Below are 25956 nucleotides of genomic sequence, written 5' to 3' on the forward strand. Positions count from 1 at the left end.
CCTGAACTCACACGAATCATGATCAATCCTCATAATCTTAAGACATACAGAACCGACAATATAAGGCACACACTATTTAATACAGACAAATGTGCAAGATTTTAAAACTTTATATACTATACATATACAGTGAATCCATCGATAAAGATAAAACAGACGATTGTTTTTTAACAACAAAATCATCACATGGTTTAGTTCATTTATGCAAAGAAAAGCCAAAAATAAGTGTTAAAATTTTATAATATCCCTGCCACATCCTTACTTTTAATACACAATATATCTATCTTTATAAAAGACAAACCTATTACAAAAGTCAAACCACTTGTCAATAGTCCCTGACATAGTTTGGTATCAGTAATCCAATGTTATACTTTACCGGTGAGATTGCAGTTATTGCCATGATTATATTGTATAACGTAAGGTCAATCTTAGCAATTCATAAAAAACAAAAACCGGCTAACTTTTAAGTAGAAATATGGTCAAAAAAAGAAACAGCGCCCCTTATAGGAGACTTTCGCATCACGAACTAATTTACTAATCCTGACGCTAAATTTTCAAATGAACTTTTTACGTTAATCATTGCGACTCAAAAACAGGTGTTTAATCTAACGGATTGGTACACTAATTAACCAAACGGCGCTTTTTACTTTCCGATTCTTCCGTTAAGATGGCGGCTGTTGTTACCTCTACATCCGGGACAGTAAAAGCGGGTTAAAGGTTGCGAAATGACGAGACTGTCACTCGGGGGCAGCAGAGGAACAAATTCAAAAAATTAAAACGCGCGGCCGCTTCTTTAAGATTGATTTGAATCTCTTGATATTTTGATATGCATTATTGGTTTTTCTTGATTTTATTTATTCCACAAATATCTTTCCTTACTTTAATTTTTTGCAATAGTCTCTCGCACCACAATTCTCCAGCAAACCCACATCACTGACAAAATATAAAAAAAGTGTTATTCCACACTTACACTTTTTTATGACATATCGGTAAATATGCCATAACACCTAAGATAATGAGTGATTTGCTTTCAAAAGGTCATGTGTGACAGGAGTCGCCTGGTTGACCAAGCAAATCCAGTTGCTAAGGATATGTGCGGCGTTGCTATGAAGTAAGTGTCAACAACGTAGTAGAATCACTTATTCATAAGATATACCAAATAACGGTTTTGTTTAAGTACATAGTGCCATTTAATAACCAGAATGCCTAATCCAGTGGTGCCCAATGAAGTTCCCCGAAAGTCAGGTGTACCAAGGGAAGTTTTGAAATGGCTTCAAAGTTTGGACTTGACCTATTCAATAAAAAACATAAGGAGGTTGGTCAAACAAAACCGTTTTGCTTTTTAATATTTGTTTTCAATACCTCCTCTTTTTATTCATTTATTTGTGGTGTATTTTTTGCATTTTTGTAGAGATTTTTCCAATGGTTTCCTAATTGCTGAGATATTTTCATGGTACTACCCAAAGGACATTCAGATGCATTCCTATGACAATGGAACCTCACTGCCCACAAAACTTGGAAATTGGTCTCAGCTTGAAAGAGTATGTGTAGTTTGTTTTACATAAAAACATTCTGGCACATGGGAAAAACAGTAATGTTGTTGCTACATGAATGTTCCAGATTGGAAAACATGGAGGATACCTTTTTTTGCGAAAGACAATTAGCCAACGCATTAACATATGGAGAACATTTTGATAATCTGTGCATTGGTCACATAATTGACCATGGTTGATAAAAGTCCCTAAATTACAAACTTTCCAATTAAGCATTGCCTGTATGTTTGAAGCATAACTTTTTATACATGTTTGTTTTGTTGCTTATAGTTTTTTGCCAAGAAGAAGTTAAACATTCCCAAAGAAATGATCGATGGCACAATCCATTGCAAACCAGGTGCTGCCGAGCTTCTTGTCCAGACAATTTATTCTTTGTTGACCAATAGAGTGTAAGTAAAAACAACTTTGTGTGCCATTTTTACTTCCAGTAAATTCTTTTTAATGTGTATTTGCATCTAATGTTTATCGTCAGGTATTAAACCTTAATGGTTTTGGGTGTTTATCATTTCTTCAAGTTTTCTTTGTTTTTGCAAATTTAAAGGGTTGTTGTAAAATGTTACAAACATGATTGGAACTTTTTGGACTGTTTTCGAAAGATTACTTGTGTGCAACATGTCTTTGAACAACTATATTTAACATAGAAAAACAAGAAGTTCTTGAAACAATTTTGTAACTTCCAAAATATGGTTTAGGGTGAGAAACCTCTCTGATGTCCAAGAAGTGGATTTTACAGATAGGGCATACCAGGTAATCTATGTAGTATTATTTCAGCTTGGTGTTTGCATAGCACTTTTATTGGCATAAGCTTGATTTATCAACAAATAAAATTAACCTAGTCAAAAAACAGAACTTTTAACTACAACCCCATTTAAAATATTTCTGTAATGGTTTGGTTTTGGCATAATATATATCAATATTTCCAGGTGCGCTTGCCAATGCATGCAAGATCAACTGCATCTCATGCCATCAAGAATAACCTGAAAATAACTGAATTCATGACTGAACCAAACATAATAACCAACAAGCAAAAGGTTACATGAATTGCTAATTGCCTTTAATGACCTCATTTTCCTGTTCTCTTATATTTTTTACTGTGTTTCAATTAGATTAACACACGAATTCATTAATTTTTTTCATTTTGGACTTCAAATTATTTATTGTTAGAAAATATACTAATAATTTTAATGTTCCAATAATTGTATTTATGGTTGCAATGCCAAGTGAAAAGCATCACAAGAAAGCAAGTGTATACGATTTTAGTGGTTTCTTTATTGAACATTTGATTTTTGATAATCTGTCATCATTAATACCATTTTAGGTCATATTGGTAACTTTTAAATTCTGTACGAGCTGCATATTTTTGTATTTGCTATTTTGGAATATTTTTTTCGTGCCTCAGTTTAGTTTGACTTTCCTTTCAACCATAAAAAAACTGATACTTACTCAAAAATTTTCATGTTTTTGACAAATTAATTTAAATTTAATGTTTTGGTTATAAACAATGCTTTACAAAATTGTGATTTTGCTCATGTGAAGGCACATGCAATTATAAACCGTCATTTGCAACACCGAAACATTGAGCGGGGCGAAGATCCATCAAGGTTCAATATCCGTCCAACAATTGGTGAACTTGCAGTACGTAATGCACCCACTGTCTGTGAAGAAACTGCGGAGGAACCAATCAGACAAGAATTTAAGAAAGATAAAGAAACAGAGGGTAAGCCCAATTTTCCAGGCTAATTAACTCGAGACTTTTGAAGTAAATTAAGGTTGGAAGAAAAAGTTTATGAAAGTGGTGTAAAGCAAATTGTTCCATTTAATGCAAGTCATGTTTTTCATTGTAAAGTTATTTTCATAAAAACATTTTTTTGACAGCAGAAAACAGCAGCCAAGTGAGAAAACAGTCTGCCAAGTCCGGTAGCGTCCAGTTTCGTGAAATAAAAGTCCAGCAAATGAACAAATCCGCCCAGATGGCTGTCAAGCCAGGAACAATACACACTGTGCAGACCCCTGTTTTTACTCAATAGTATTTTTTTATATTTTTTTTTATAAAAAACAACCCCCCCCTTTTAGTGTTGAAAATGTACATCAACAAAAACTCATCTGAACCTATATAGAATTCAAAGTAAATTTTACAACAACAACAAATATCTATTTAATTGAATCTAAAAAATCATGTTTATGCACTAATTTTGTGGTTGTGTATCAAATTTCTCGAATCCAAAATACACTAAACAACCATGGTGTTTTACCAATCCTAGGTAGGGTAAGAAAAACAAAAAAATGTATGACTGGCAGCACAACTATATGTCTATATCTGATTTTACACAACATGTGAACTGCTGTTAAAAATTATCATCCCATAAAAATAAATGTTTATTTAAAAAAATCATGATAACAATGAAAATAAAAAGGTGAAAAGGCATCACTTTATCATGTTAATATTGACAAGAATGGAACGCAGATTCATGGCGAGAAAACTATTTTCTGGATCGCAATCTCGATGTTTTTCAAGCAACATACGACCAATGGAATAAGTTTCAAATAACTTTCGATTGTTCCTGAAAAGATTATTAGTTTAGGTTGGTAAAAAAAAACTTCTAGGACTACTCAAGGTTCAAATCGATCATTTGTACATTGCGTCACACAATAATATTATGAAAATATAAGTTAAACATTAGTTGTTGAGTTAACACCCACTTGTTTTTGGAGAGCTTTTGTAGAATGACACAAAGTTTTTCCAGAGTTGTGTTGTCAGATGATTTTATTATTTCCCTCAGTGCAGTTGAAACTGCTTTAAACCACACATCACAGCTTACAGACTCCAGGAATTCAGAAAGAAGGTCTTATAAAACAAATAAGGACTAGCTAATGTTGAAACAAATTCTTGCTTAATCCAGTACCTGATTCCATAGACATTTGAAGCATGAGATCAATAGAATTTCCAAGCAAGGCCTTGTTTGCCTTATAGGTTAGATATGGAAGAATTGATTTTACAGAAGAATATTTGAGAAATAGTTTTCTGTTGGCTTCATCTTTCAGGTCTTTTTTTAATTGATCAAAGATCTGAGCGAGCACATCCACTGCAAGATAAACTGAGATGTTGATTCAGTCATTTTGCATATTGATTTTTGTGTTTATTTGAATATGTGCAGTATAGTTCTACACTATTATCCAAGCAAATCAACACAAAATAATTTGCCTAATTTTTTACAGTTAAAACAATGAGTAATTGACATTTTGTGTCTAAAATAAATGTTTTTCCTACCTTGCTGAAGAGTGTGTAGAATAATGAGAGCAGACAGAAGGCGCACCTCAGGATTTGGGCTGTTAAAGAAGATTCTTCCTTTGCCCACTTCACCTGTCTGCCCAACAAACTGGATGGAGGAATTATGTGAGGCAATCATAGTTGCATTTTCATCGAGTTGTTGTGGTCGACTAACAGTGGGTTTAAATAACTCTTCACCAATCCTGTCCAAAAATGCACATTGGATTTGGCCAAACAATAACTGAACAATATTGTTTTGAATAAACATGTGACTAAAATGTGGTTTGGTGAACAAATGCAAGGTTGAAGGTAAAAAAATCCAGAATTGGCAATACAATTAGGAATTAAGATTATAAATAATTTGTTTCTCCAACGAATAAACCCATCTCAGATTGACCATTCTACTCTATTAGCTTTTGTGATATTACATATTTTAATGCAAAAACATTTGTTGCACATTTTAGCCAACCTTCTGGCGGTAGATGTGAGAATAGCATGGTGCACATCTTCCAAATGGTGAAGAGACCAATACACAAACTGCAAGTAGGGTAAGTGATGTATGTGGTGGGTGGTGCTTATGGGAAGGTAGCGGATCACCTCAACCAGCATAGGCAGCACCTAATTGTAAATCATGACAATACGTCAATTGGTAATGTACAAAAAAAATCACAACAATTATTATTGGGCTTTAGTTTGGCAAATTTGTTGTTTATAAAGAATGGAAAATGTCAACTGAATAAGGTACAAGCAGAAAAGAGGCAATAAATGAAAGAGGAATTATTCTAAAAAATTGAAATATCAAGATTTAGGTTTTTGTTGTTTAAACACCAAATTTCAAAATTTTATTATAAAGATTTCATGGTAAAAAAAACATACAAAAGTTTCTAAAAAACACCAGAAACAGCAAAGCTGATATAAAACCCTAAAACATAAAACACCTTCAAACACTTGTCTGTGACAAATTCTTTGCTTGTGTACAAGGCTTTAGCATGAATGTCATATTTTTTCTGAACCATCATTGGTTGAAGGTAAACTTCACATACCCACTGCAGTAAAACTGAAAGAGATTCCACAGAATTGTTCCAGATCTGAAATTAAAAATCAACACATCCAACCAGCTACCATCAATCCAGTATTCAACTTTATGCTGTGCCAAAGACAGGCAAGATGAGAATTTAAAAACACACCTTGCCAGATCGATTTAAACTTGCTATTTTGGTAAATTTAGTTGGTGCTTCATCTGGCTTTGTTTTTGGAATCTGTTGAAGCCCTTGTCTCTCTGCAAGAATCTGAAAAAGCAGTTTTTGTTCTTAAAAAAATCCTACATATTTTGAGCAGGTAAAGCACATTTAGATCAAGGGCTTCTTAACCAAAAGTGCAAGGCGTCCGAATCATTAGGGATAGTTGTTTCAATACTTACATTTGTACCAGATATGCCAATATACAGATTTGGACACCTAGATAATTATAATTCACCTGTTCAGTGAATTAGAGCAAAATGCCAGTAACTCTCATTCTACTCATAATAACATTTATTGTTTCACTAAAAATACTGCTTTGCCTGATGACTTTATTCATTCAGGGTAACAATTTGCCCGCAAACAACAATGTGCCTTGTTGTACAAAATTGTTGCATTTTCATTCTTTTCATACACATGAGCATGAATTTTTATTTAATATGAATTTTTATTTAATATGAACTTTTATTTAATATGACTTGTTTTAAATCAGTAGTTCTTTTATTCTAATTCGAATATCTCAAGTAACTATAAAATTATTTCTATTCAAATTTTAAATAGCTGTGAAAATTCTAGTTGTCCAAGTTTGCTGAAAAGCTAAAAGGTGGCAGAAGAATGGTTGACTCAACTAATTCAACTAATGCAAAGGTCTAATCAGTACTTGTAAATTTGATTTTTTCTGCATTTCATAGTCCTGCTTTCGTTGCAAATTTTCCAGTCTCTTTTTCAACTTTAGGTTTTGCATTTGCATTCGTTGATTTTGTTCTGACAAATCTTTGGTCTGCATACACAGAAAGCGATATATCCCAAAACAGCCTGGTGTACACTTGACCATTAGAAATATTACCTGCAGTTTTAAATCATCATTTTGCAACTTTAGGGCATCAAAAGAATTCCTCATCCTTTTTACTTCTTTTAATTTCTCGTTAAGTGCACATGACATTTCATCCACCTCTTGTATGTGGTTCTGTGAAAAAAAGACCTAATTATAGGTTTTGACACAAGAAAATATAAGTAGGATAACATCATAAACAATATAAAGAAGCAAGAAATCAAAAATTTTGGGATAAATATTCAAGGAACATAATTTCCACAACAATAATCACTAACTTTGAATAGAAAATCCAAAGCTAATATGCTAATAATCATGATTAATAGCCTATTAACTTTGGCTTTTCTATTCAAAGTAATCAACTCCAAGTATTTTGCACCCAAATCATTTACCTCTTGTAAAATGTCAAGCTTTTCCTCCACTTCTGCTTCGACTCCCTGAAGTCGCACCATGACATCCTGTGCTCTCCTCACACGATCTAGGTTGAACTCAAGCATCTCTTCTTGATCTGCAACGTTGTCTTCCCGTTGTGTTAACTCTCGTTCCCGTTCTGACAACTCTTCTTGGCGTTCAGCCAAATGCTCACTTTTTTCTATCAGTTTTCTGAACGAAACAGATTTACACTGTTAAACAGTTGAAACTTTTCAGGTCAAGATAAAAAAAATTACATCATGTATTTGTGTCCCAATTAGTAAATAGTAAGTATTTTCTTCAATCCTATGTTTCATTTGTCAGTCACTGTCCAAAATTTGTATGAAATATCAGATAACATTTGTAAACACACCTGTGAATATTCATGAGTTCAGCATGAATCACTTTCACATCGGTTGCTTCTAACCTATGTGCCTCACTTGAAGTCCTTAATATTCCAGGAGCAGGCCATGTGCTTTCAAAACCACTTGAAAACTCAGAATTTAAAAAAGTGGCTGGTTCTGCAGAAATGCGAACAGACTTTCTTTGTTTCATGGGACTGATGTCTGTACCAAGTGTAAATTCAGAGGACATAGTTGGAAGAGTGGCAGACTCTGTCAGTGTATTTTCCGCTGTTACAAAACAAAAATAAGCAAAAAGAATCACAAATCTATACAAAAATTTTATCTTTTTACAAACAAAGTATTAAAAAACTATATGGTACTTTCCGAAAGCATCTTATTAGCCATTTATATAAAAGAAGTAACTATTAGTTTACATTAATGACAAAAACAGAACAGAGTCTATTAGACTGCACATCTGCCAGAAGTAAAGCTGTATGGCAATTTTGGCCATCACTACAAGTAACATATCCTCACCTGAATCATGTCCTATGTCAATACGAGGTACAAAAATGTCTTTTGTTACTTCATTGCTTGCATCACTGTCACAGCTCTTTGACTTATCATCTACGACCTGCATGATTTTATTATAATGTAGTGATATTAAAAATAAAACATTTCCAATTGCACAGAGAATGTAAGGTTTTGCATGTAGGGGAGCAATATATTTGTAAAAAGCTTGTCATTGCATTATCACATAAGATTTGCATTATTTTGCCAGGTCTGGATTAAAGCTTACTCCATCTGAATGGTCAACATCAGTCCTGTTTCCTTGCATAAGACTTCTGCTGCTTTTCAGCAATTTTTTTAAGTCCCGCATTGCTCTTTCATAGTGCAGCTTTTCACTTTCCGAAAGAGAATTGGATGGTGAACAACTCTAAAAATTTAATATTATTTAACAGAAAAACTTTTTACACGTTAATACAAATCAGGATAATAACATGTTCACATAAAGTTACATACCAAATAATCACTTGGAATGTCACTCTCCATGGTATGTCCCTGCTGAATAGCACTTAGCAGCTGCAAAAGACAATACTCAAACAATTCAAAGACATGCACCTCTCCAACAAAAACAAAGGGTATTGTTTGCCCAGCCTCCCAAGTTTTAAACTAAGTTTTTAAGCAACATTAATTGTGCGAATGATGAACAGACATTAGTATAATTTTCTTTTTATTAAACATTGCAGAAATGAGTATTGAGAATGATTATGTTGTCCAATCAAAATTCTTTTTAATCTGGCCTTCTGGCTTGGCTTTATGTTTTTTTTAATTTATGAAAAAATTTCTTTGCAGAAGAAAATAAAACAACACGAATTTGGCTCCGCTTCAATACTAGTTTAAAAAAATATCACCCGATACAAAACAAACATTTTTTTCAGGTGCTTACACAATAAACAATAACGTACCGAGTCTTGTAAATACTTTTTTTTTAACTTGTCTACGAGTGAATCCGATACCTCATCTTCAGTACGATCATCACCCATTTCGTTTATTATCAGTTGGTCAAAAACTAAAACTTACATTCAGTAGTATTTCTTGCGACCAAAACAAGCTTTCGAATTCGCGGTTGTTGATAATTCTGCGATTCACATTGTTTCAAGAAAAAAACGTTTGATCAGAGTACTGATCTCTATAAATTTATGTTTAATAGTGGTGGAATAAGAGTGAAATTAGTTTATGCGCACGCAGTGGTTCATAATTTTTGACACAAATACGAAAAATATATTCAGGAAAAAGCCATTATGTCATTTTATTTCACGTCACATTTTCGTTTTATTATATCATCGCAACGCTGCCAGTTTACAAGGTGGTGCTTTTTGCCATTCCATTATTCTTGATGTAATAATAACTCGAAATGCAGCAGCCTACAAAGCGGTACGTAATCTTGCAATTTAATTCATGTTGAAAGTTGAAAGCTTAATCAAAGAAACATTACATGAAAGTATTCTTTTTCCAACATCCAGATCAATATAGCAACTCACTAAATGCCTGTCCAGCGAAAAAAATATCATTATACAAAAATATCATGCCGTTTTAAATTTGCCTTTTAAAGTGACGTTCAAGATTTTTTCCCGGTTCGGTTTATTTTGCCTAGCAACTTGCAAGTGCTAATGCTGTGATCGATCTGAGTAACGTGTTTGGATTTTCCTTGATTGCTTGTTGGAGACTTGGAATTGGACATAACCCGAGTGCCAATAACGGCTGTCAGCTTCCGCCTTCGCAAACAAAAGGGAAAAAGGTACCTTCACGAAAAACAGTTATGCCCCTTTTTTGAATAGCATTGTGGCTTCGTAGTTGGCCGGTCGTGGGTCGTGGGTCGTGGCGTGGTGTCGTTGTTGGAACTTATTGCTGTATTGTGGTGTTTATTTGGTTGGGGAAAATTAATGTGGCATGTAAGATTTTAAAGTGACTTTGTTTGGCCCTGATAAAGTTTTTGTGTGATTGTTTCAGAAATCCTTAGCTGGGTTTATAATATAAAAATGATATTGTGGCTGTGACAATAGTTAATCACGGACAAGATGTAACATAGTGTGTTCTATTTTTTTAGAAAAGGTGTTCAAGTTTATTTGGGTTTGTTAGGAAACCATGCAGGAAACCTTACAACACACCTCCAACCACAAAAAGAATTCAGGACATTTGGAGCGAAGAAGAAACTCTGAATCAGATGTGTATGATGATGGAACAAATACATTTTTCTGGAGGGCTCATACCATATCTGTTCTTGTAATTGGCATCATAGCTCTGGTGTATGTTATTTTCATTGAAGAGCAAATAAAAGACCGAGAATTCAACATCAAAAGAGGAATCATTTCGGCAGCACTGGTGTTTCTTGCTTTTGGAATTACACAAGCCAAGGATGGCCCATTTATCAGACCCCACCCTGCATTTTGGCGATTAATGCTATGTGTTAGTGTTTTATATGAACTAGGACTTGTCTTTCTGCTTTTTCAATCAGTTTCCGATGCAAGATATATGCTTGCATTTGTTGACCCAAAGTTGAACAAACCTTTAGACTTTCGAGCCTATGGTGGAGAATGTACTCTGTGGGACCCTGGCCATCCAGATGGACCTCTACATAACTTAATGGACAAAATGGATGGTTTTGTTGTCGCCCATTTTTTGGGTTGGTTCTTCAAAGCTTTAATTTTAAGAGACGTCTGGCTAACTAACATAATTAGCATCATGTTTGAGTTGCTGGAATACACCTTTGAGCATCAACTACCAAACTTCTCAGAATGCTGGTGGGACCACTGGATTATGGATTTTTTGATCTGTAATGGACTTGGTATATATTGTGGCATTCATTACCTGAGGTACCTGTCTGCAAAAGAGTACAAGTGGCGAGGCCTGTGGAACATTTCATCATATCGTGGTAAAATGGGGAGGATGTTTAGCCAGTTCAGCCCCTACAGTTGGGTCCAATTTAGATGGCGACCAACTGAAAATCTATTCAGGTGGTTATTTGTTTTCGTTGTGACAGTGATGTTTTTGCTGGCTGAATTGAACACCTTTTACCTAAAATTTGTTCTTTGGGTGCCTCCAAATCACCCGATGGTGATTGGAAGACTCATTGTTTACTTACCGTGGGGTGCAGTGGCTGTCAGAGAGGCATATGACTATGCCGGTGGCACTGTGAAACACTTTGGGCAGCAAGCATGGATGATATCAGCAATTATAATTACAGAATTTTTGTGTGTTATGAAGTTTGGCGGAGATGTATTGTCCAAGCCTTTTCCTGCTTATATCCAGTGGTTCTGGATGGTTCTCTTTTCTGCCTATATTGTATTCTCAATTTGGAAATTTCAGATGCGTTTTCCAAGATTTAAGAGATGGTTCCGTCTTACTGTACATGGTAAAAAATTAAATCCTGTTTCGTCAGCAAGTGAGCTGAGTGACGGCTGGTCAGATCAAGACATTAGAGATGGTGTTCGAAAGCGAATAACCTCTAGTGGCAACAGAAGTAACTAAACTGCCTGATTTAAGCTATGTCATTACCTTTGAAGTATTTTTCCTAACTGCTTATTTGGAGTATTGTCATTTTACTGTTATTATAGATGTTACACTGTCGATGCTTACATTTGTTTCCTTGTTGTCTGATGTATTTGTGCAAAATGTTCAAAATCAACATTCAAATAAGTTTCTGCTATTTTGAATCCTTGTATGATCCTGTTTTCCAATGATTTCTTCAAGCAACGCTTTGTCAAATTTGTTATCCCTGTACTTTTGTGATTTTGACGGATTCTTTGCAATATTATTTATGCCTTGCTGATACCATATGTGTAGTGTGCAAGTATGGGCTCAGGCAATTCAATAAAGACAAGGCGTGCTGAAATATCAATTCCTATAGCCCACAAAAGACCAATGCAGTGATTCTAGAAACCGCAAGCCCTTGCAGCTGTTATAAAATTATAACCCCTTTCCTAACAGTAAATATATGGAGATATTGTTAGTCGATGCGGGGGACGCCCCGGATTTGGTCCCGACGATTTGATAACGCAGCGAAAAGAACGGCGTTGCGTTGATAATTAGAAATTATTCCCAAGCGTGACATACATGAGTTAAAAGCTCGTCTAAAATACTAAGTTATGACTACAGCAAATAATGCAGGTTTGTATGTCATTTAAAGGGTCAATTTGTAAATATTAAATAACATGAGTTTATCCACTGTGGCTTCAACGCAAGCAAAGAATTCGTGTTGCTCAGTTCAAATCCTAACTGACAACCTTTTATGTAATGGTAAGTAACTTAATAAAAAGTCTTTGTTAAACAAGTTGCTTTAACCATCAGTCTGATGGTAAATCTAATATTTTTGAAAAGGATTTGAAAATATGTTACAATGATGTATTGTTTTCTCATTGGAGCCCATTGGCCACCCACCTGCCCATACTTACTACTTTATTTTCATTTATTAGTTTGTCTTCTTGCTTTGTCTTGGGCTGTGCCGTGGTCCATTCTGGGAAGTGCCTGTTTACCAGGAGGAAATGTATTTGGTCTCATCATTTTGTTTGACTGCTGCATTTTAGCAGGAAAACTAATCAAATGCATGCAAATACCGAAATTGCCTCCATTGCCACCTCTTTTAGGTAGGAATTTAAATTTACAATATGTGTTTGCATTGGAACATCTTGCTTATAAAATTGATAATGCAATCAATCTTTATGGTACATAGGAATGCTTTTGGCTGGGTTTGCTCTTGGGAACATTCCAGTTATAAAGGATGCTGTGAAAATTGACCCTACCTGGTCAAGTGCACTTCGATCTCTTGCCTTGACTGTAATCTTAGTCAAAGCTGGTTTGGAGCTGGATGCAGGGGTAATATATCGATTTTCTCCATCATAAAAAGTTAAAAAAATATGTGCTAAGTCTTTATGACTCATATCAATATTGCATGGTTGTGTTATTTTTGGTTTGTTCAGTAAATTAATAACAGGTTTATGGCTTAGGCCTTGAAGAAAATGAAGGGTGTTTGTATTAGGCTTACAGCCATTCCATGTCTCGTTGAAGCATCTGTGTGTGCAGTTGCTTGCTACCTTCTGCTCGGCTTTAGTTGGGAATGGGGATTTTTGCTTGGGTGGGTAATATATATTTGTCTGTACATAATACATAAAACAAAAATTAAAAATAATTCTATAACCATATAATACAATTATAATGGGTTACTCTTAAAATGTCAATGTGCTATAACAAAACTCAATGTGCTATAACAAAATCCAGATTTGTATTGGGCGCAGTCACACCAGCTGTTATTGTCCCTTCGCTTTTGACCTTGCAGGAAAAAGGTTATGGCACCAAACAAGGTATGAAAAATCAATATTAGCAATTTAATCTTCTGTCGCAGCAATATCAATAGATTGGACGTCGTGTATCGACGTGTATTGCGTAAATACGTGTACCGAATCGAAATTATCGCTGTGTCGTACAATGCTAATAGCAGGGTTCGAATTTGCAGTTCGCAATTCGCAAATTGCGAACCGTTTTTGGAGTTGTTGCGACCCGTTTTTGAGATTATTGCGATGCAACACGCAGCAGATTAGAAGGCGCCACATTCTTCTTTATCTATTCATTCGTACACGCAACAAGTACTGATGCAAACATCGTTGTTAACGTTTCTTGGCAATGTCAACGACTATTTTCTTTCAATCCTTTTCAATTTTTCAAGCCTCTATTGCGCAAGTCAATGAAACGATGGCGATGTATGACGAAACAAACATTGGGTTGACGAGTTTAAAACAGCAGGTTTTAAGCATAATGCACAATCGCGTACGAAGCAAAATTTAAGTATTGGAATTTAAGTTGTAACGTTTTTGCGATACGTTTTTTTACCGCTAATTGGAACCCCGCTAATAGTGATAGTTTCAATATATTGTCTATTGCAGGTATTCCAACTTTGGTTATCGCCGCTTCAAGTTTTGACGACGTCCTCGCTATAAGTGGTTTCAGCGTTGTCCTGGGTATTGCATTTTCTTCAGGTATAGGCTACATGCTGTTTTTTCTAAATAGGGATATATAGCTAAATTTTTATAGCAGCAAATTTGTAATCGAATTGAAATGCTGGATTTACTTTTCGTAAAACTGGTAAATCTTTTGCGTTAGGACAATTCAATCCCAGAATATTTTCAACCTAATAAGAAATTTAAAAATTGACGATTTATTATCAACACTAGGTGTTTCCGATGACATTGCCCAAAGTAGCACTGCTGCTGGTGGTGGCGTAACGCAAAGTTACAACAGTACTGGGAAACCCAACGCAACTACCGACGCATTATCACCAGGAGACGAAAGCGCAAGTGCCGGTCAGTGTCGCTCAACAACACCCACAGTGACTGGTCGTCTACCAGTTTAATTAAAAAATACATTACGGCCAAGTTGTATCTGCTGTGCCTGTGGTAGTTATGTACTTGAACTATTATGCAATCAAGATTTTGGATTAACAATAAAAGTGTTGCTAAACCCGAAATCTGCTGTTTACAATATCATGTCACACAGTTGGCTTGCTTTAATTTGTCTGCCATGGACTTTCGCCAGTATTGGAGCTGTTAAGTTGCATGGTTTAAATGTTCACTGTACAGGTGCAATAGCACTGACGATACTTCGCGGGCCGCTAGAAATGATTGGAGGCATAGCAGTTGGAATCTTGCTGGGCGTTTGCCTTTGGTACGTCCCAACCGTTCTAAAGGTATCCTCTGTTTTTTGCTTCAACTCTAAACTCACAACCTAAAAGGTTTTATCAACTCCCTCGGGAAGGTTAGGCTGTGTCCTAAAGTAAATGGAGGAATGATTGTTTATTTATTTGTGGCAGAAAGGACTTGCTCTTATCCGCTCCGTTTTTGTGACCGGACTTGGGGTTCTCTGTATTTTCGGAAGTCGGTTGGCTGGATTTCCGGGATCCGGGGCACTAGCGGCTATCGTGGTTTCGTTCGTCGCATCCGTCAGATGGAAGGAAGGAAAGGTATGTTATTGCCCTGCAAAAGCAATACAGAAAAGCCACTTGGTCAAACCTACTTGATCATTTCTTTAATGTAATTTATCCCTCATTTAGATTCCAGTTTCGGAGAACTTGTCCCTTCTGTGGCTCGCTTTCGAGCCGATAATGTTCGGTTTGATCGGAGCCGAAATCACGTTAGACAGCATGGACGCTGACACTGTCGGTATGTATCTATTCACTTCATACTATAATGACTGTACTTGGCGTTTTCACGGAACCTAAGTTGTATAGACGCTAACTACCTCACTAACACTTTCAAATAATTCTTGTTTTTGGTGATATCGATGTTGTCTGTAAATATGCTAAACATGTCTTTCACATTATGATAAAAAAATTACGCCAAACGATGCAGGGTTTTTACATTTAATCTGTAGTTGACGAATTTACACCAAAACACAGAACATTATTTGAGATAAAACTGGGGTCTTGCTTTAAGATTGTACGTAACAACTTAAGATTTCTATGTTTTCAAGGACTTGGAATAGCGGTGCTCGCCATCGGGCTTTTGTTCCGCGGTTTGGCCACTTTTGGCGCTGTATCTTTCGCCGACCTCAACTTACGAGAGAAGATATTTATTTGTATTTCATGGATGCCCAAAGCTACTGTGCAGGTTCGGTTGGAATTTCTTTGCTTATCTGCAGACCAACCGCCTTGTCGGATTTGATTTTGTTGAAAAGACTATTTTTCACAGATAAACACTTTTTAAGGCCACTTATCCGCATTGATGAAATGTCGCAACGCGAATTGCAAACATACATATTTTTTGTGTATATTCCTGTTAATAATTTTCTCATGGGTATAATTTATCTTTTAAACACAAGTCACGTCAATGTGCTCCCAATCAAATTTGATTGGTTACAGGCGGCGATTGGCCCTCTTGCATTGGACACTGCGCGTGAACTGAACGCGTCGGATGACGTCATTAAGGTAGCCAAACAGGTCTTGACCATCGCGGTACTTTCTATTCTAATCACTGCACCGTTGGGTGCTGCAGCCATTGGATTGTCAGGGCCGAGCTTGCTTCAGCTGGATGATAGAAGAGACTGTAGTCCTGGTTCGATAGGTAAATGCCCTACATGTTTACGTAGAGTGAGAATAAAAAGACAGCTGAATGCGTTTCAAAAAGACTCTTCGGAGAGCTTATAAAAGCATTTTTCCCATTCAGCCGATCTGTGCAATGAAAGGTTTTTGCTGTTCAAAGCAACCGCAGCAAAATAAAATATGGACACGTAATGCATAAAACTATATGTGAAACAACACATCGCTGATGATTAACGCTTTGAAAACCACCTTATAATAATAAAATGTTATTTGTGTCTAATTCAGGCAATAATAGCTTGGCCGATGCAAAAGGGACCGACGACGAAGAAATACCGCTTAAAGAACGCTTGGTGTCAGCAGAGGGCTCACTCGAGCGCAATGTTGGGGACAGTGTTTTGGAGCTGTGACAAATAGGCCATGTACTTTAATACTAACAGTGTATTGACAGTTTTTTTTACCTTGCTTTTACCTTAGTATCGCGACCAGCTACAGTCTTTAATTTATTTTGCTTTTTCTGCCATGTTTTTGAATCGGTGGTTTGTGATATGTGTAGTGTATTTATGCTGAATACTACATACAATCCACAAAACATTTTCTTGGCAAGGTAATTGAGAATCGCCGGGGTTCCTTGGGAAATTCGATTATTTTCGCTGCAATCACTGTGTGATATTTTTTCTGTCTGTTTTTCGTCATTTGAAGCAGAAATACAATGTTCTGCGACGTTATACGGCTTCACAGAGAAGTGTTTTTTTAGCAATGAAATAATGTTTTAATTTTTGACCTGCTTGACGTGGCGGAACAGCATCTGTCGAACAATGCTTTTGTTATTGGTAGGAAACTACTTAATATTAACACGACAACAACATCCATCGTCATCACTGTTGGGCAAAATAAAGCACAACCCGCAAAATAAAAAAAAATGAAATGCATTTTATCATCAGCCAAGTTACGATTTGGATCGTAACGATATTGTAGAGGAAACCACCGCTAGAAATTAGAATTTGTAACTATCGAAATTGTCTGGATCACAGCATTTAACCCTGTTTAGGCTATAACCAAAGAACTTTGGTATAACCCCGTTTTTCTGCTCTACATTTTTAGAAACATTTACAATCATTGTTCAACACTTTGCATTTTATTTTTACAGACGGTGACAATATGTTTTACTATGTCGAAATAATTCGTACACAGTTAACAAGTATAGTCACAATGATAAACTTGCGTAACTCGGCACACCCACTAGAACTCTGGAAACGTATTTTATACATAGTAATCCCAGCATTCTTCTACTACCTAATAGATATGTTTACACAACAAGAAAAAGGGTATCACAGTGGAAACACAGAAAATGTTGATTTCGCAAGTAACAAACGAAAGTTTTCCCACAAAGAAAGAATGAAATAGAAATGCATTTTCACCAAGCTAAAGTTGCACTTACAAGGCAAGATTATGGAGTGCATGAAGGTTGGTTGTTGAATTTGACTTCAACTCATCAGATCTAAGCAGAAACAAAAAGCATGACCTTTTTTGCTAAAGCACAAGACAGTAAATATTTCTCCAATTTGAACAAGCATGCAGGTAATAGGGATACAAATACAATTTTTGTGAAATAATTTGCATAAAATATCAGCACCTAGATAGTAAATTTGTACACTATACGCTATATAACATACAAAATCACAATTGTTAAAGAGCTGCAAACATACTTGTAATTTTGAAACGAAATCCTCAAGAAATATTACAATATCTTCTGGTTGCTCAACAACACCCTGTCTGCAACATAAACAACTGAATTGAATTCCTCGGTCCCAAACAGTCGGTCAGTCAGTATATTTTCCGCGAATCGAATAAATAAATTAATGGACATATTTTGGTGTACAGCGGGTGATGCTGACTACAGGACACAAAATCCTTTATCAACCGCCAGTACCACAGATTTTTAGGAAACCATATAAAAGCATTGCTTATCTAACTACTACCTGCTAGAGCTGCTGTTTTGGTTTTGCTTGAGGGGCAAGCACACAGAACAGTCATCTCTCTTGCACTGTTTCCAGTGTGCAATGATTTGTCTCGATGAAGCACAGTGATCAACTATTATGTAAATATGAAATTTAGTTGAACATTGTGTTGGAAGGCACTAGTGATGTTTCCAGTTCCAAATTATAGTTATCAATCAAATCCGGATGAGGCGCAAGACATGACTAGAAGGCACCTATAGGTGCCTAGTCCATGGAGGGAGGCGACCACTCCGGTTTTTTTTAAATCAAGTAGCCTATTACGCGCGCCTGTTCGCACCAACTCGTCGCATTCGTGACGTTCGAAGATTAAATTGCCTAATATTTATTGTTAATTTCCCCAAACACAATATCACGCTTTCTACACGTAACAATCAAACCATAGACCTTGATAAAACAATGTGTTTCCATCGTTTATATCTGGGCCCGGACGGCTGGAATCTCAACATTCGCAAAATGCATCTTGATCTTTCTCTTCACTAGATTCCGTTAATTATGTTTGGTTGGAAATATTATATTGTACGAAAAGTAACGCGTTAATTCCTTATACGACGCACACAAAAATTGTCAACAGTTTCAGATAAGTTCGCTTGCTCAGCTTACATCGGTTGTTGCAATGTCAGTTTCGCTGCATTATAAGCAAACAGGTACTTGTTGGGTTCGTCGTACAACGATCTCGTGTGTTCATTGTTAACGCCGCCGTTTTGGCTTAATATATGCCTCATGCATTGATACACATAGACAGTTGTGCGATACTTGATGATGTCATAGTAACAAAATATGACGTCACAATATAGCCGCCCCTGGAAAAATGAAAACTAGGCGCCTACCACTTTTTAAACATTCAAGCTGCAGCCAATATATTCTGCGAAAGCCAATGACTTTGAGATTTACCTTGGCATTGCTTTCCTTCAGTACAACTATGCATATGGGTTAATACAGTCTTCAATGTGTTGCAATGGGGCACAGTACAAGGTAAATGTTCACCATTATTTGACTGCAACAAAAACAGCTATTAGGACCAAGGTGTGACAGACATGCCTAAATTAGTGTAAACGAGCCAAAATGCTAAGAATGCAGCCTGATCTATTCACATAGATGTTTTAGGCGATCACGCACATTCAAATCAATGGCAAACAAAAATAAAAGCATAATTTAGTTTACTGATCAAATCAAATCAGAAAACAAGAAACAAATTTTACCTGGCAACAAAGCCTCATAGAAATTATGCTTCACCCTGTGACAATGTAGAAAAATCTGGAACTGATTTTGCACTTACTTCTTTTAAACACCTGTTGGCATGAAGCAGAATAAAGAGCTGATGCTGAATCCGTTTTAGCTTTTCTGGATCAGTCATGTTACTCATATCGAGATAAAATAGTAGACAAGCGTTGTTTACAACAAAATGGCTTTTTCCGTCAACAATTGCAACCGAAATAAGGTATGCAACAAAATTGTATTAATGCTTAAAAAGACTTTCGGGGACTAATATTTTCTTTAAATCGATCTGTAGGTAGAGTACAGCATCAGCTAAACGCTCATAACAAAATAAAATGGGAGATAAAGCGCCATTTTCCTACGAAACAACTTTTTTCGTCAACAATTGCAACCTTATCCTAAGGAAGTCTCGCCGGATGGTGGAAGAAACGTTGGTTTCAATAAACACTTTCGAAACTTAAGTGCCAGACAGCAAACATAGCAGTATATTCGGAGAAATACCTGCAACGTATACCCCTATAGGTAGCGTTTAGTTTAGGCATAGAGTTCCTAGGTGAACCCCACTTTTTACTTTGCATTAAAGACTCAGTTGCTTACGTCATCGTTTCTTAGCATGTGCAACGTACCACTGAACAAATTATTGTCTTTTCAAATTATTCCTTAGGCCTACCCCGGTCCTTAAAGTGGACCTAGGCAGGCAACGTTAAACTTCAATCCTTTTCACATAAGCAGTTTACGTGGCAACCGGTAGAGTATAGAATAGAATTAGAATGACCAAACGCCATAAGACTGCAACACAGGCTGCCCAGAGCAGAGGAAATAATTTACGCTATTACATGAGCTAGCACTTAACAGTTCGCATGGGAAACAGGAATTGCTTACACACACGCATTGGACATATTGCACAACTAAGCCTTTGCCTTGATGGAGACGACGTAGCAATATCTTAGCTTGGTAATTATATGAACGTTACACAAACCATTATCGCTGAAATCCCGGTAATCAAACAACCTTTCAGACTCCTGCTATCGAATAAATTCAAACTTTGTCATCTAATAAACCTTCTTAAATTTGACGAATATCAACCATACCCCCACAAACGCCCTTCAACGCTACAGCTCTATATGCTGATTGAACACATTTCTGCTATAAAAACTAACGCTGACTGTACAATCACAGTCATCCATTGAGCACCAAACTATAGGTACAACCATTCGGAGAAATACCCATACAACTTGGTAAACCTGAACCCAAAAATAAGTAGTTCCTATAAATGTTACAAACAGAATGATGTCGCTATACTATCTAGCGATATTCACACCCACATTTTTGCGCACAGTCTGACACCCATTGGTTGGTTGTGCAACGTACCGCTGAATAAGTTATGTCTTTTCAAAGTATGCTTTAGGCCTACCCTGGTCCCTAATGTGGACCGAGGCAGACAAACGTGCACTTGCCAAGCGATAGTTTAGTGAACCATAGAATGTCCAACTACAACGCAGGCAGTCAAGAGAAGAGTAAACAATTTACGCTGTCCCATGAACTAGCTTTTAACCTTTCACGTGGGAAATAGGATTTACTTTGTAATTTAGCTTGGTAATTATAAGATCGTTGCATATTTCTCCCCGCCGAGTTTTAGACGAACACAATATTAGTATTCGGCGAAGTCCGGTTCAAGAAAACCAATTATTGACATGAAAAGGCGCACATACGTTTAATAGGGAAGATCAGTTGAAAACGATGCACATTGATGCACACGAAGGAATGTATAAGCACAAGAAAACACCGATCAAAAGTTGCAATTTAGGTTAAGCTCATGTAACCAAATAATCTTTGCCAAACTTCAAAACTATACACGAAATCATGCAGTCAGAAGTTACATGCTTCAGCAAGAAAAAACAAACCTTACCATAGAGCAAGGAGTTTTCCTAAATGGAAAGTAGTAGGTAGTAAGAGAGTACGTGACTCGTTTTGCAGTAAAGATAAAGGTGACCTTGCAGCACCCTGTCTGTGTGCCTCTATTTGAGGACTTTCTATGCAGACAACGAGTTTAGGTCTAAATCAACACTTGGCCTCCAAAAGATTTCATTCGTGTAGGAAAAAACGTACTAACGTTTCAGTGATGAGACTTAATAACATCTAAAAAAAATTTTCGAAAGGTTGTGCAATGAGGTGACGGAAATGCTTGCACATCCACAGCGACTCCGTTAGTTCATTATATCTTTTGGTTCGCGTTGGAATGAGCAGTGTTATCTCATGTCCGTTCGGCGAGACTAATGTCATACACACGGGTCGTTTTCCAATTTTGACAATCGGATAAACTCCAACGCACGAGGCTGGAACAAGTGACTCGAGCGATCCAATGGAACGGCGAGATCTCCTGGTGTCCAGGAATAGATTAGGAATGGAAAGCTCCTGCCATGGCAGGACAGCATCTGTCGAACAATGCCGTTTTTTGTTATTGGTAGGACAGTACTTAATAATAACACGATTACAACATCCATCGTCATCACCCTTGGGCAAAATACACGTAGAATACAAAAAATGCTTTTTTCATCAGCCAAGTTATGATTTGGATCGTAGCGATATTGTAGGGGATACCACCATAGGTGTCGATTTTTTAACGTTTTGTAAAATATTAAGGGTGACCTTTCCAGGAAACACGCAAAAAACATTTCGTCAGTCGTATCGCCCTAAACATGGTAAACGACGCAAATTCCGTTTCGTGCCACTTTGTTTTAACACCGAATCATGTTGTTGTAGCACCAAGTTTTAAACACTTTTATTACGGACACCCTTACTACAATCCGCACATTTTTGTTTCACTCAGTCTATTGCACATTTAGTAGGCTAATTATGAAGTAACATACAAATCTATTACGCAACAATGCCGATTCTTAATACCATTAGGGAAAAATAACTACTGAGCTGCGTAACAATCCACGAGACACTTGTGCTTGTAACATACGTCACAGAAACCAGTGCTTGAATTGCGTAATGCTTTTCGCGCAGCTTTGCACATGTACTGCATAATCCCATAATGTGACCCAAATGATTTAGCCATCGAATATTCTCGAGTAAAGTGATTCATTCAACATCCTGTTTACCACATAAAATGTTCTCCTATGCTTATGTCACATCAAACCTATGTTCTTGTATTATATTACTTCAAGCGCCTCATGATATCACGTGACATTATTGACCAATCAGCTCTCAGTATGAAGATTTTTAAAGCCCAGTGTGTACCTGTAAATTCATTCTATTTGATTCCATTCGATTCTACTTGTTTCATCGTATTACTGTTACACTGCTATTATTACTGAGACTCTACAAGGTATTCGCCGGTTTGGGATTTATTCCCACAGCCTGATAATAAACTGTTTATTCGGATATGTATCTGACGTCACATTTCTCGTATGTTATGTTGTGTTTACGTGGCATCTGTATTTTTATTAACGTCGAGTAATACGCCACGAACCCATTTCAACATACGGCGAATAACGCGCTGTTTATTGTATGCACGGAAGACAGCTAAATATCAGCGGTCACCCTATTTCGTGACACTTCGAGCAACAAGCTGTCTTTTTCAAATGAGTCACGGATCGGGCCGAACCCAAACGACCCTGTATGCATTTTCTATATAAGCCACACATCTTGGGTAAAAGAATATATATATAATTCAGTCTTTGAAGAGAGCGATATTTCAGTCTATAACTCTATTCCATGATTTCTTTATAGACTCACAGACAGAGACTTTAGTACGCGTGGTTTGTACCGTTTTATTGTAATACTTGTGCGACTTTTATTTATGCATTAAACTGACAGATTAACTTTGGTTTAGATAGTAGCCTTTTTATCAGGAGTCAGATATACGGCAGTGTTAGTATTTTGTGTAGACGTTGTGACGATGTTTTAAGAGATCACGCACGTTCAAATCAATGGCAAACAAAAATAAAAACATAATTCAGAATGTTAATCAAATTTAAATTGTTTAATAATGTAAATTTTGGTGAAATCAAAGAATGATACACCAGCTGGCATCAAAGCCTCAGAAATTATGCTTTACTCTTTGGCAATATAGAAAACTACTTACTTCTTTTAAACACTTGTTGGCATGAAGCAGAAGCAAGAGCTGATCCTGAATCAGTTTTCGCTTTTCTGGATCAACCATACTAGATCCAGTGCTGTTGGGTATTCTGTTCACTTGTTGACCTACCTGCTGAGCCCCTCAAGGTTGCTAAAATTGAAAAAAATATTTTATTGAAGAAGCAGAGGTTTGTTGGCAAAAATTTTTTTTATATATCATAACACATAAAATGATTTGAATGGAATTTATGTGCAAAAAAGCCATACTATTGGAGAATGGTATCTTCGTATTTGTGTTTTTCCAACGGGTTTCTTTCCGTTTTTCACGATTTTTTTATGCCAAGCTCTTCTTGGTCTCTTTCAAGAACATTATTTATTTTGAAAAGCTGAAAAAAGCCTGATTCGGTTGCCATATAGGAACAAAGCATTTTTTTTCTGCCACATAGTAAGGAATTTATTCTTTCTCTGATTGGCACTCTTTTGCAAAAGACTGACTTTTGTAATGTAAACAGTACACAAGCTTTCGCGATTTTCCCTCGCTTCGTCAGGTGTAAATAAACACAATGCGATACAAAAAAAACAAGCGCAAGGCGGTCGAAGAAAAAAGGCACTGTAAACGATAAGCTGCCGTTAGTTGGCGTCGTCGTGTTGCTGCGTCGTTCCTGCGGCATCGTCGTGTTGATAATGGCTCAGGAATCCCCAATCTCTGTTGAGCTAGTAAGGAATTTATAAGTTTAAAATATAAGTAATGCATGTGCATGATCCATTGGGAAAAAGCTTCATGCCAAGTTATCTGCATAATACCTCAAGAACTGCTGCTTTCTTGTCTTTTTTCCTCCAGCCCCTTCTGAATCTTGTAAATTTTCTCTACAAGGAGGTGATAGTATTCCTCCTACAAAACAACGCTCATCAAATAAATTTCTAAAACGCTTATGACGACAAACCGAGCAGGTTGATATTCGAACAAATGCCAGATAAAAACAATTCTGCAACTAACCCTCGAGCTTGCTTGTTCATACATTATTCCCTCCACTTTGCGTGCAAAGCTAAGAAGCTTCACCATGTTTTGATCACTCACGGTTATTTTGTCTGGGCTAGGAAAAATGTTCTGATACCTGATAGACAAAATAAAGTCAGTTGGAGTTAGCTATAAAGATCCATAGTTGAATTTGATCCACAACACAATATCATTTATTGTTCTAGTTCTGGTTTATTTATATAGCCACCTACAATTTAGCACAATTAAATTTTAATATTTGTTTTTTACACTTACAGTTTTTGGACAAGATAATTTCGTAACTCATCGTTCACTTGACTGTGCCATTCCAGTGTGACACTTGGCTGGTTCATTGGTTCATTGGTTCCACTACAGAAACATATAATTATTACTTTAGCACCAGGCATGTGTTTGCAACCTAAAACACATTCATAAGTAAACAGACTTACTCAGTAGCTGATACATTCATTGCATTCGTGTTTGGTATGGAGTTATCCATGGGCCCACCATCACCAATTGATCCTTGTGCAAGCAATATGTTGTTATCTATGCAACAAAATTGGTTATTTTTCTGTGAAAGTTTATAAAAATTACAGCTTTTGTACCCGATTGAGCTGGCTTTGGTTCCCATGCACTGTTCAAACCCAACACCTCCTGAACCTGCTGATTGTCAAATGAAATAGAGGTCTTCGGCATTTGAGCAGTAGGTATTTCGCCTGCACCTTCAGCCATGGTCATTGTAGGATACAGATCCTTAATTGCAGTGTACTTTTTTATATGCGTGCAATTCTCAAACCTTTTATTCCAATTTGCAGTTTCACAGCAAACAGATAAATAAAACCAGAACAAACACGATTTAAAACTAAATGCCTACACGGCTCCACCTTATTCAAATAGAATGCAACTTATCACAGCCAAGAAGGCATTAAAATAACATACAAATAACTAGATTGCAATGGATACACTAACACAACATTACAAGCACGCGCACAACCCAAACAAACCAACACTGGCTGCAATCTTTGTTTCGCTGGATTCCATTCTTACGTCTGTACAGAACTAAACCGGCAACAAGGCACTTTCCTTTGCCCGCCAAACTGTAATATTTGTCTCACCCAGTGAAACGCAACTAAGCCTATTTAGCTGTTTGCTGAAGGTTGTATGATGGCACACTGGCTTGGAGTGTGCGCTTAATTATTAACATAACGCAAACGTCGTTGCACCAGTACCAACGCCATAAAGATAGTTTAACCATTTTGTCCCAAGTTTTTATTGATTTAAACAATGCCATTAAATTGGTTCCAAAACTTGATAGTTGGTAACATTGCAATAACACAAAATTGAAAGGTTTATGTAAAATTGTCTGTTGTAGATGCGTGTTCTATTTTAGAAAACTCCGTGTAGACC

At 36.5% G+C, this 25956-nt stretch overlaps 5 protein-coding genes and 1 long non-coding RNA gene across 11 annotated transcripts; 3 read left to right on the forward strand and 3 right to left on the reverse strand.

Moving 5' to 3' along the window:
* The first annotated feature begins 1111 nt into the window (after positions 1 to 1111).
* On the forward strand, positions 1112 to 3778 carry LOC145910405 (spermatogenesis-associated protein 4-like). Of its 2 annotated transcripts, none has more exons than XM_082997522.1 (7): positions 1112 to 1315; positions 1412 to 1541; positions 1824 to 1942; positions 2246 to 2300; positions 2477 to 2584; positions 3090 to 3270; positions 3432 to 3778. In XM_082997522.1, the coding sequence occupies exons 1-7, from the start codon at positions 1203 to 1205 to the stop codon at positions 3578 to 3580; spliced, it is 855 nt and encodes a 284-aa protein (XP_082853648.1). In that variant the 5' UTR covers positions 1112 to 1202; the 3' UTR covers positions 3581 to 3778. The 2 variants fall into 2 exon arrangements, with proteins under 2 accessions (XP_082853648.1, XP_082853647.1); XM_082997521.1 differs by having other exon boundaries at positions 3429 to 3776.
* Positions 3779 to 3908: 130 nt separating this feature from the next.
* Positions 3909 to 9259, reverse strand: LOC145910402 (coiled-coil domain-containing protein 138-like). Of its 2 annotated transcripts, XM_082997515.1 has the most exons (15): positions 9113 to 9259; positions 8667 to 8726; positions 8443 to 8580; positions 8181 to 8277; positions 7676 to 7934; positions 7284 to 7494; positions 6907 to 7026; positions 6721 to 6840; positions 6009 to 6110; positions 5760 to 5909; positions 5291 to 5439; positions 4822 to 5024; positions 4457 to 4636; positions 4254 to 4398; positions 3909 to 4114 (listed from the first exon to the last, which is right to left on the reverse strand). In XM_082997515.1, exons 1-15 carry the CDS (start codon positions 9188 to 9190, stop codon positions 3979 to 3981), a joined length of 2148 nt encoding a protein of 715 aa, XP_082853641.1. In that variant the 5' UTR covers positions 9191 to 9259; the 3' UTR covers positions 3909 to 3978. The 2 variants fall into 2 exon arrangements, with proteins under 2 accessions (XP_082853641.1, XP_082853642.1); XM_082997516.1 differs by lacking the exon at positions 6721 to 6840.
* Positions 9260 to 9804: 545 nt separating this feature from the next.
* Positions 9805 to 11978, forward strand: LOC145910404 (phosphatidylserine synthase 2-like). Of its 2 annotated transcripts, none has more exons than XM_082997519.1 (2): positions 9805 to 9945; positions 10255 to 11978. In XM_082997519.1, the coding sequence occupies exon 2, from the start codon at positions 10293 to 10295 to the stop codon at positions 11673 to 11675; it is 1383 nt and encodes a 460-aa protein (XP_082853645.1). In that variant the 5' UTR covers positions 9805 to 9945; positions 10255 to 10292; the 3' UTR covers positions 11676 to 11978. The 2 variants fall into 2 exon arrangements, with proteins under 2 accessions (XP_082853645.1, XP_082853646.1); XM_082997520.1 differs by having other exon boundaries at positions 9846 to 9945; positions 10287 to 11978.
* A 352-nt stretch (positions 11979 to 12330) lies between these two features.
* LOC145910403 (sodium/hydrogen exchanger 9B2-like) lies at positions 12331 to 16907 on the forward strand. Of its 2 annotated transcripts, none has more exons than XM_082997517.1 (13): positions 12331 to 12443; positions 12620 to 12790; positions 12877 to 13019; positions 13151 to 13278; positions 13422 to 13504; positions 14084 to 14176; positions 14372 to 14500; positions 14777 to 14883; positions 15007 to 15156; positions 15247 to 15355; positions 15666 to 15802; positions 16054 to 16255; positions 16519 to 16907. In XM_082997517.1, the coding sequence occupies exons 1-13, from the start codon at positions 12359 to 12361 to the stop codon at positions 16638 to 16640; spliced, it is 1659 nt and encodes a 552-aa protein (XP_082853643.1). In that variant the 5' UTR covers positions 12331 to 12358; the 3' UTR covers positions 16641 to 16907. The 2 variants fall into 2 exon arrangements, with proteins under 2 accessions (XP_082853643.1, XP_082853644.1); XM_082997518.1 differs by having other exon boundaries at positions 13160 to 13278.
* A 464-nt stretch (positions 16908 to 17371) lies between these two features.
* On the reverse strand, positions 17372 to 19270 carry LOC145910409 (uncharacterized). The gene is made up of 4 exons (XR_014403204.1): positions 19143 to 19270; positions 18213 to 18324; positions 17940 to 18006; positions 17372 to 17731 (listed from the first exon to the last, which is right to left on the reverse strand). It is a non-coding gene; the product is annotated as an uncharacterized LOC145910409 (long non-coding RNA).
* A 4336-nt stretch (positions 19271 to 23606) lies between these two features.
* On the reverse strand, positions 23607 to 25433 carry LOC145910408 (histone lysine acetyltransferase CREBBP-like). Of its 2 annotated transcripts, none has more exons than XM_082997527.1 (6): positions 25155 to 25433; positions 24999 to 25095; positions 24826 to 24918; positions 24550 to 24667; positions 24357 to 24444; positions 23607 to 23703 (listed from the first exon to the last, which is right to left on the reverse strand). In XM_082997527.1, exons 1-5 carry the CDS (start codon positions 25285 to 25287, stop codon positions 24358 to 24360), a joined length of 528 nt encoding a protein of 175 aa, XP_082853653.1. In that variant the 5' UTR covers positions 25288 to 25433; the 3' UTR covers positions 23607 to 23703; position 24357. The 2 variants fall into 2 exon arrangements, with proteins under 2 accessions (XP_082853653.1, XP_082853652.1); XM_082997526.1 differs by lacking the exon at positions 23607 to 23703 and adding an exon at positions 23980 to 24266.
* Positions 25434 to 25956: the final 523 nt, after the last annotated feature.

Source organism: Ascidia mentula, chromosome 8 (genome assembly GCF_947561715.1).
Source record: "Ascidia mentula chromosome 8, kaAscMent1.1, whole genome shotgun sequence".
NCBI lineage: Eukaryota > Metazoa > Chordata > Ascidiacea > Phlebobranchia > Ascidiidae > Ascidia > Ascidia mentula.